General features: G+C 39.2%; 1 protein-coding gene across 1 annotated transcript; it reads right to left on the bottom strand.

Moving 5' to 3' along the window:
- Window positions 1-699: 699 nt before the first annotated feature.
- Window positions 700-2,191, bottom strand: LOC139448811 (uncharacterized). The gene is made up of 3 exons (XM_071230342.1): window positions 1,825-2,191; window positions 1,373-1,485; window positions 700-756 (listed from the first exon to the last, which is right to left on the bottom strand). Exons 1-3 carry the CDS (start codon window positions 2,189-2,191, stop codon window positions 700-702), a joined length of 537 nt encoding a protein of 178 aa, XP_071086443.1.
- Window positions 2,192-9,732: the final 7,541 nt, after the last annotated feature.

The following is a 9,732-nucleotide window of genomic DNA, read 5'->3' as shown; positions in this document are numbered from 1 at the left end:
GACCCTAGTGGAATGGTTCATGCCATAAAAGTCTAGCAACCGAACACTAATTAAGATGGGCCGACCTTGTATTTACGGTCTGGTGAGCACAGCTCAATGGCCGCTCATTAACTCAAATTTCACATCTCACTGTTTTGTTTTATCTCACTATTCATTTGATAAATTTGTCAACTTCAACTGGAACCCGGTCCCGTGTTACACGCGTGGCACACGCGTGTGCAACGGGTTGCACACGCGACGCACACCCGTTGCACACCCGTGTCCAACGGGTGCTCACCCCGTGTGCAACCCGTTGAGCACCCGTGTCACATGCGTGTTACACGCGTTCTCAACGCGTGTTAGGGGAATGAACTTTTAGGCAGTAGTGTAACCATCCGGGGTTTTGATATACACTTTATTGATGCTATTTATTGATACTGGGTTTAACGTCGCATTCAGTACGTGTACTGGGATGGTGCTGAAAACCTATAATGAGGGCGAATCTGGAATTCTGGAACTCGGGAATCGAACCCGGGTCTTCGGCGTGACGAGCCAACACTTTAACCGCTAGGCTACCCGACCGCCCCGGGCAGATCTTAGGGCCGCACGTTTTCCCAGCGAGTTGGGGAGTTCGCGGTGACTCGCCCACTAAATATTGCAGTGATCCCACTGAATGGCGGTTAAAATGTAATGAGTTGCAATACCATATAGTTCCACTCATTAATCTAACGTACCAGTTGTTGGCGTGGTAGTGGTCATGGCAGTTGTGGGTAGCGCCTGAAAGAGGACGCAGATAGTTAATGATACCTTATTTGATCATACATGAATTTACACAACATTATACAGATATATGCAAAAGGACTTCGATGACTTCGACTTTCCCCTTATGACGAGCAATATTCCAGCAGCATCAGCATTTGGCGTCTATATTTCACGAACTTTGAGTTTCAATTGAGTATGATCTTTCAACGAATATTTCAAAGATCGACACAAGTTTGTTCGATCAAGATTACAAAAATGATGTCCGATGCAATATTGCCATATTTTTTTCAGGTGAACAAACGACTTGCCTTTGGGTGCTTAAGACGGTTACCACCGGTAGGGCAGGATACGCTCAGCTTTTTCGCGAACACATGGTTTTATCACTATTTGAAAGTGAATCATAGACGCGCGCTCGTGATAAAGTCGGAATCTTACAATCGACTCTACTCGAGATTTCTTTGGAATATAGAAAGGGCTTTGTCGCTTTTATTCAGACGTATATTACAAGCATGGACATGGTGCTCACAAAGTAATGACCAAGTCCACGCTGGTAGGATAATGACACCCTTGTGAGACGCAGCACTGCACAGAGACCCATTACATTAAGTATACACGCAGTACATAGACTTACTATGCAGCACACAGTCCCAGCTATTGGGCAGGATCGGTTGGGGATCTGGGAAAGTGGGGTACACAGACCAGGCTGAACACAGAGGATTGCTCCTGTCTGAGGGCATGCTGCAACTAAATGTTCAGTTTGTATTGGACATCATGTGGACAATAATGACACAATAATGCCATAAGAAACATATAGTGAAACATTCTGTACCAAGATACAAACAGCTCCATTCTTGGAAAGATTATGAAATGCAAATATTTAATCAGATATATATTCAGAACTAACATTTTTTATACGTGCTTAATATGCCAGTTTTGAAAACTTGATTTACACTTGAAGATGCAGAATATTCTGGAAAATTTATTCCATGAACTAACTTATCTTCTCAAGGTCACTTTACGTATACACCAGATTTGATATGGTATGCTTACGAAACAATCTGCGAACAATAAAAAACAGTTTACCTGAATTACGTTGTTGGGCTAGTTGGAGCATGACCCTTGCAAACAGACACAATGGAACGTTGTTGGCGCCACAAAAGTTCACCAGTTGCTGATAACCAGCTATGTCCGAGAACTCAACCACCTCTAGCAAAGCGAAGTCGGGGTATTGTGGAACAAAATTACATCGGGTCCACCTGCAGATTTCAGCCATGACGAAAAAGTTGGAACATGCGTTAATAAAGGTATCGTTTAAGCAGAGCGGATTTGATGTAACGGAAAAAATAAGATCACAGTTCGCTATGATAGTTTGTCGGAGTTGAATCGTTTGAAGAACTGCCCCCACCATGGGGAAGGCTAGTAGAGGTAGCCAGAAGCCCAGGTGCACCATTCTTGTCGTTTCTGGAGACTCTGTCGATGCTACAGACACTATAAACTTGGGTTTCATTTTATATGCTTCCCAAAGGGACCCATTTCCTTATCAGAAGATTCATTACACATGAGTTGGTTGTTGAAGTGCATTACGATAACAGATGTATCAAAGACCTGTGAGATAAACCTATTGACAGTTAACCCTCAAGGTAAACCCTTTTTTAGAGTTATTATTCTTCATATATGTTTGTCAAAATGTCATGTAACATGGACTTAAAAAACACAACAGTCACATTTCTAGGGATACAAGTATTATTTCGTCGCGGTAGTTCGTTCCGCATAAACTGCAGATGGCTTTCTTTTCTTGTCTTCAAGATGAGAAAAGGTGAAGAGTTAATTGTGTAATTTAGCTGCGTTCATACTCCACACTTCACGTTGCTACATTAAATAACTGTTTCATCGAGTTAGCAAAGTTCTAAATGTAAACATAGTAACATGAGAGATCTTGACCAGATCATTTTCAAGTCAAGGTTAGCATTTAACTTACAGCACAAAATATTAGATCAAATTATACTGTGTGACTTGAGTTTGTGTTGAGGTTTTCTTGAAATGGCGAAGTGATTGTGTTTGCATTGTGGTTTCGCAATACAACAGATGAACCTTTTTATTCATCAGACACTAAAAAGCAGAGTCGGTTGTACAACTATATCAGGAACATGTATTTAGGAGTCACGTCTTGAAACTGATGATACCAGTGCCGTCAACAATAATTTCTAACACCTGCGTAATTAATACGCTCATAGGAGACTTGGATGATTCATTACTCTAGAACTAAAAGTGGAATTGTTGTGAATATACTTTTGTAACAAATAGGTCATACAAGAGTAAAGGAGGGTAAGCATTAAGAAATGTCTTTCCTGAACAGGCTCATTCACGGAATGTTCACTAGTTTACACAATGATACATGAATAACTGGCAACACCAAAGGCTCAAATTACACGTTCACAACTACTGCCATTGGACCCACGGGAAGGCACGGTGGTACATACATAAACAACATAATAAACTAAGGAATTAAACTTAAGTGCATCTTATCCATATAGAAGCCTTGCTTATTGGCGCTCAGACGTGTGTTCTTTTTAATAGGATGGTCTTGGGGGTATAACGTATATGCTCTTGAAATCCTCAGATCTCCTGATATTCATTTGAATCTCGTTCCATGGAACAGTTATAGTTCAGCAGACAGTTTTGTGTCCATACTTTGACTTGAGGGCTTGTGGCGCTCTCATCAGCTGTTGACTTGCAGATCGACGTGCACATATTCGGGGTGGTATATAGGACCCTCTGAGTTCTGGTACAGACACAGACAACCGAGCGAATTGTACACAGCAGTTTGAACATGATCGCTGCGTCACTGGTAGTCAGTGCAACTCTGTGAGGGCCATAGTAGATTGCTTTCCCAGATGATGACTACAGCTGCAATAGTCTAGTCGTGACGTTACGAAGACATGGACTAGATATTTTCCTGGTCGATGGGCAAAATTTAAAGAGGTGACAAATACCACAATACATTTTTATTGTAGTCATTCTACACAATGGGAGAAGATTACATGTTGAATATCACAGCCATGTCTCATCGGATTGCATACATGCAGTAAACTAAAAACGTAAACGGGAACGGTCGGTGCAGACATAGGTCGTTAATCAAGATATTGTGTTACAGGTACATGTACGAAAGGTGAGAGTCATGATTCGAAGGTGGAAGACCCGGACGCAGCGACCCAAGGCTGTTGTGGTGCTGCAGGGTCTCGTTGATCTTGGACGATCTCTTGGAGCGCCTTGTTGCCAATATCATGCTTAAAATTGGGACAGTTGTGATCTTGGCAACGTTTCATCCGTTTCACCTCCACCAACAGCAAAAGTCCGTCCGTGCAAGATGTCGTTTCCGGAGCAGATCTTAAGAACGGTACAATATTTCCTTACCAAACTTGGTACCTTGATAAGGTCTAGTGGTGAAATGGTGTCTTTTGGAAATTGGGGTTTTAAAAAGAATAATTGTTTCGAGTTTCCATAGCAACACGTTTCATTTATTTATTTACGCAAGTATTTACAATTGTGGGAGCTATCGACTTTGTCCTCTTGTTAATTCTTGGCATCACGATCTATCTATCTATCTATCTATCTATCTATCTGTTTACAGGCGAACAATCTTGTTCGAACCTGTTGTTAGTTAATGACCGTAAAATCACAGAACATAGATTAACAACTCACCAGTACAAATAGGAAGATTTGCAGACAGACAAACATATTTTATTTTCGTCTGACCACTGCGCTTCATAAAAAAACATGCATAAAACTATGAGAGACGATACAAAAACTATGTGATATAATTATACAGATAAACATTATTGTAATATTAAAAAGCAGGTTTTAACAGTGAAATATAACTTTTGTTTCAAATGAACACACAATTTCTCATTGTTTGACAGGTTTGAAAGGTTGGACATTTTAGCCGTTATACTCGTAAATAAGGTAGATCTAAGATCATCGAAAAGGAAATAAACACATGTCCTTCAATATGATAATTACAGTTAAAACACACTCTGCCTTCAACCTTCAAGATGCCTGTTTAATTATTAAAGGCGCGTTACAGCATCTAAATTTTGCAAAGGCAGTACGGTAACTCAGAGGCATACAACTCAAAATAACATCTTTAAACATCCCACATAAGGAGTTTTATTGTGATAGTATGAACATATCAGGTATTTTTCCATAAGAACATCATGTATTTTGCTGAAAATAACGTTTCTAAAACAGCGGTGATGTTAAAAAATATGCTGCATGTTCAATTAGACTCTCAATTATTGCGATTAGGGGCGAGCCTTTCCGCCCATTGTAAGACATGTGTTTTAATTGGTCAGGCATATTTCGAAAACGACACCACTGTCTAGCGATACATATCCACTGTCTGACAATCGGAGGTATCAACCCTGTATACCCGTTAAGATTAGTGTCATAACTGCCCACGCCCAGAAAAAAACTCATAGATCGTTGGTGTACCGCATTAACAGTAGATACATCACGGTAACCACATGCAGATGCGCCGTAACTAAGGACAGACCGCACAACAGTGTCATATAACTTAGAAAAGCGCCATCTTCTCGAGGCAAGAGAGTGAACTGACTTTAAAATACATCGCGATACATCGCGAAATGCGTCAAATCACGTAAGCACCTTGATTAAAAATATGAAAAGATTTCGAACATATCTGCTGACAACAAGTTGGCTTTGTAAATCCTGCAATCGACCGAAATCTTCATGACAGTTTACGAAGCGGATTTCGATTTCGTTGCGCGACTCGTTTGTCCAGCCAAAATGTAACTCCATAATACCAGCCTAGTTAAGCAAGGGTGGAAACTCGACTTTATAGTCAGTTAAGTCTCTTGCCTCGGGAAGATGGAAAAGTGCTGAAATGTATACCTGTGATTGTCTTAACTTTGGAACTTAGTAGACCTTAAGCTCTGTTAGCTTATTTGGCCGCAGCCTTTGCCATTGCATCACAATCAAGATGCTCATTCAACAATAAACAATAACAGGTAACAATACTCAAAGCCGAACTACCACCAAAAAAACTGTTGTGTTATTCTTTGGACACTTGGATTTCTAAAATGTGCAACATGGGTCTTATCAACGTTGATAACAGTATCATTAGTTTCACATTCTTTATTTAATATTTGTAGCAATTTGTTAAAGTCATCTTCAGATTCTGCAAATAAAATCATATCATCAGCACACGTTCAATTTTGGTACATCTCTATTAATGCCAATTTTGGAATCAGTCATAGCATCCAGCACGTCATTGATGAAAACGTAAACATTATAGGAGACAGTAGACATCTTTGCTTCAAGTCATAATTAACATCAAAGCACTACATACAGCATCGAGATGAAGTGACCGAAGCGCTACTATCATGTTCCCATTTACTCCAGCATCGTAAAGTTTATACCATAACAGATTTCTGTTGACAGTCTTTTTAAATTTTGTTTTATATAATATTATATATATATATCCATTATTATACATGAAAGCCGTTGACGTGGATTTTTTCATCCTCTTTCTAGTTTGTATAATTGAAGAAACTGTGTGATTAGGGTCCATAGTGGACCTTTTTTTCTAAAACCACTTTGAGCATCATTTAAAACACCAGTAGATTCTCTCCAAGATTGTAATCTTTTATTTAGAAAATTATATCATAAATTGCATTTGTGAGGGTTAAGCCTCTATACGATAAGCGTCAGAAGGGTTGAATGTACATCTCTTTTGTATAGAGTAATTATTCACTTCGACGATTTCTAGGGGGTATTAACAATACTAAGACAAACATTTAATATGTTATACATTGGTGATATAACACTTTGAAACTTTAAACATCCAGATGGAATACTATCTATGCCAGGCGCCTTTCCACAGCGACTTCTGTCTAAAAAACTACAACTGTAGCTGCTTCAAAATTGTAATATCGGCATTGCATCTACGCTGGCGTTTAGGTAGCCAAGTGGTCAATGCGTTCCTTCGTCACTTGGGTACATTTTGTGAAGCCCATTTCGGGTGTCCCCTGCCCTGATATTGCTTTAATAGTGCTACAAGCCGTGTAAAACCATACTCACACATATGGTTGCAAACAATACAAGTTGTATGATCGAAATAAAATAAGCAAGACATACTCATCCACAGCCATACATGATATATTTTTAAGAGATGAGTCCCTGTCCAAAGTGTCCGTTCGTTCGTGTTGGTGTAAGCAACAGCCTGGTGTCTAATAGTAAAAATGGCACTGATCATTAGACACTAGAGTGCTCTAACCTATTTAAACCTTGGTCAACATTCAAAGAGTTCAACATTTTAAAAAACGATATTTTAAACGATATTCACGAACTCTATGCTTTACTGTGAGGACACTGTACATTCGCTAGCCTTCAGCACCAATTTAGTTGAATCCCGGTTGCGACACACGTTTTTCGCGAAATTGTTCTCCAATCAATGTAAATTAAATGGAAAAAAGTTCCGTCACTGCCAAGTGGTGTTTACCCAACAATCCAGTTAGTTGATGCACGTTCAAAGACAAAGGAGCTGTGGTTTAAATGAAATTACTAAGTGAAATTACCTTTGTACATCTGAAACAGGCATTCGTGACCAACTCGTCCTATTCCGGGACAAGCCGAATGTAGACTCGTGCCCCTCTCGAAGGTTTCCATATTGACCCATAAACCCGAGAACTAATTAAACAAGAACGATAACTCTTATTCTACACGCGTCTTGCGTCTTGCTCCAGTGGAGTTGCGGCAGAATCATCATTACATATGCTACTCAATGATTGGTTGGTTGTTTTTTTGTTTAACGCTGCACTCAGCTATATGACGGCGGTCTGTAAATAATCGAGTCTGGAAAAGACAATCCAGTGATTAATATCATGAGCATCGATCCACGCAACTGGGATCGATGACATGCATCAACCAAGTCAGCGAGCCTGACCACCCGATCCCGTTAGTCATTAAGCTTATTTTATATTTTTGGATATTCTTATTTGATTTGTACATACTGTTGATATATAAAGAAATAAACGAGTGAGAGTTGTTTGTCGTACAATAAAACACAGCAGGGAGAACAAACAACTCATAACAGATATTTTTGTATTTCACAAAAAATTTTGCTGATGGGTATTTTAAATTGCTGATGGGTATCTCAGACATCCAATCTTTGAAAATCATTAATCTTTTACTCCAATTATTTTTTCACACCCAAGTTCCCAGCTGCAGATTACTTTTCACACACTGTTGCAGGAATGAGTGATGGTAAATTAGACACAATCAAATTTCACAACAGTTCTTTCAATTTCAATTTCATTACTGTATCATTATTAACTCTGTGTGTTTCTTTCCCCTAAATACAATTCTTTGTTAATTTAGGATAACAAATCAAACCTGGAGAAAGTATCCTACACTGAAAATTCTACAAACTGGCAGATCAGTTCTATTTAAACGCTGCCGATTCCTTGTGCTTGAAATAAAGGAAAACAAGGCAACGGCAATATACTTTGTGCCAATATTTTATATTCTCGATTTCCTGACAGGAATACAGAAATATGGTGTCGGGGCAGTTGGCAACGTTTCAACAAGCTGACCTCTCACTGCCTCTCGCCTCTGTGTTTAGCTTCAGACCAGTATGGCGGTGGTCACGTGACAATATAGATAGTTTGTGAACGTAATATTAGGCACCGCAGGCTGTTTTTTTTCTGACTCATTTATAATTCTTTTTTGATGCAGTCTACTCCCATTTACAGTTCAGAAGGAAGAACTGAAATTATATATCAAAACATACCCAATTAGCCATTTGAAAAATCCCGGAAGTATGGAGTCAATATATTCATAATTGCTGTGATTATCAGCAACTCGTCACAGTATGGGGGCACTGTTTATGTGATGTGATGCACATGATCTTATGGATCATCTGGAGCAAGTAAATATTGATGGACACACACTAGAACAAAGAATTCACCTAAATAAGGAAACATTTCCATTTTGGTGGAGACGTGATGCTAGTAAGTTCTAAATGTCTATTAAGCATCCACGACATATAACTGATGTTGTTAAATCCAAATTAGCATACTAATACGAACATAATTCCATAATAATGAACGAAATACCTCTGCAGACTACCTTCATCTTCACTTATGGGTAAGGATGATTCACGGATGTTCCAACTTCTAGCAGATTACAATATATCACCAGTGTAAGGATCAAAACAAATGCAACTCATCCAAGATCAAAAGTTATATTCATATTCGCATCTCCATTTTCATTCTCAACTGTTCATGTGTCGAATATCAAACATCGCCCTCCATGGAGAATATAATTCAATGTTGTTGTAAGTTCATGTTTAAACAAAGTTCATAATACATGCATATCATCTCAAAGTTGTTGTGTGTTCATTTTCAAATTAAGTTCATAATAAGCATCTCATCTCATCTCATCAATTATCAACAAATAACCAAAACCTTATCCTCGTTTGAGTTGGAAGATTGACTGCAAAGGAAAAATAAACAATCATAAGTTTGATTCAGTGAATGTGCCCCTCTTCCGGGAACATGTGACGAAGTGAATAAGCTAACTGAAACGGGCAATCCGGAGGTAGCGGGACATCTTCCTGATGCAGAGGAGAATACTGGCGATGTTGTTGAAGAAGCAAAAGTCACAGCCGCCGCAGCCCTCCTCTGAGTGGTGATGGAGGTATACTTCCCCAACCCTCCTCCACTGAACCCCCCTCCACCCCCGTTGGAGAAACCACCACCGCCGTGGGACAACCTGGTAACCACGTAGTAAGTATAAAACATAAAATACTATAAATAGCTATCTGGGTTTTCCCTTGAGCACACACGGATTGGAAAGTTCCAGTACGCATGATAATGTTCAGTTTGTGCCAACTGAAATTCGTATGTTACGAAAACATTTACAACATGAACAGTTCTGTTTGTAATGCAAACTAAATTACAACATATTTGT

Source organism: Haliotis cracherodii, unplaced genomic scaffold (genome assembly GCF_022045235.1).
Source record: "Haliotis cracherodii isolate W230 unplaced genomic scaffold, xgHalCrac1.p SCAF_7, whole genome shotgun sequence".
Classification (NCBI taxonomy): Eukaryota; Metazoa; Mollusca; class Gastropoda; order Lepetellida; family Haliotidae; genus Haliotis; species Haliotis cracherodii.
Note: the sequence above shows the minus strand (reverse complement) of the source record. Positions and strands in the feature narration are given on the sequence as shown.

Coding starts and splice junctions, on each gene's coding strand:
- LOC139448811 (XM_071230342.1), bottom strand. CDS start 2,191: ATGGTGCACCTGGGCTTCTGGCTACCTCTACTAGCCTTCCCCATGGTG. Junction 1,486..1,824: donor AGCCCAACAACGTAATTCAG/GTAAACTGTTTT, acceptor CTGAACATTTAG/TTGCAGCATGCCCTCAGACA. Junction 757..1,372: donor CTGGGACTGTGTGCTGCATA/GTAAGTCTATGT, acceptor GTCCTCTTTCAG/GCGCTACCCACAACTGCCAT.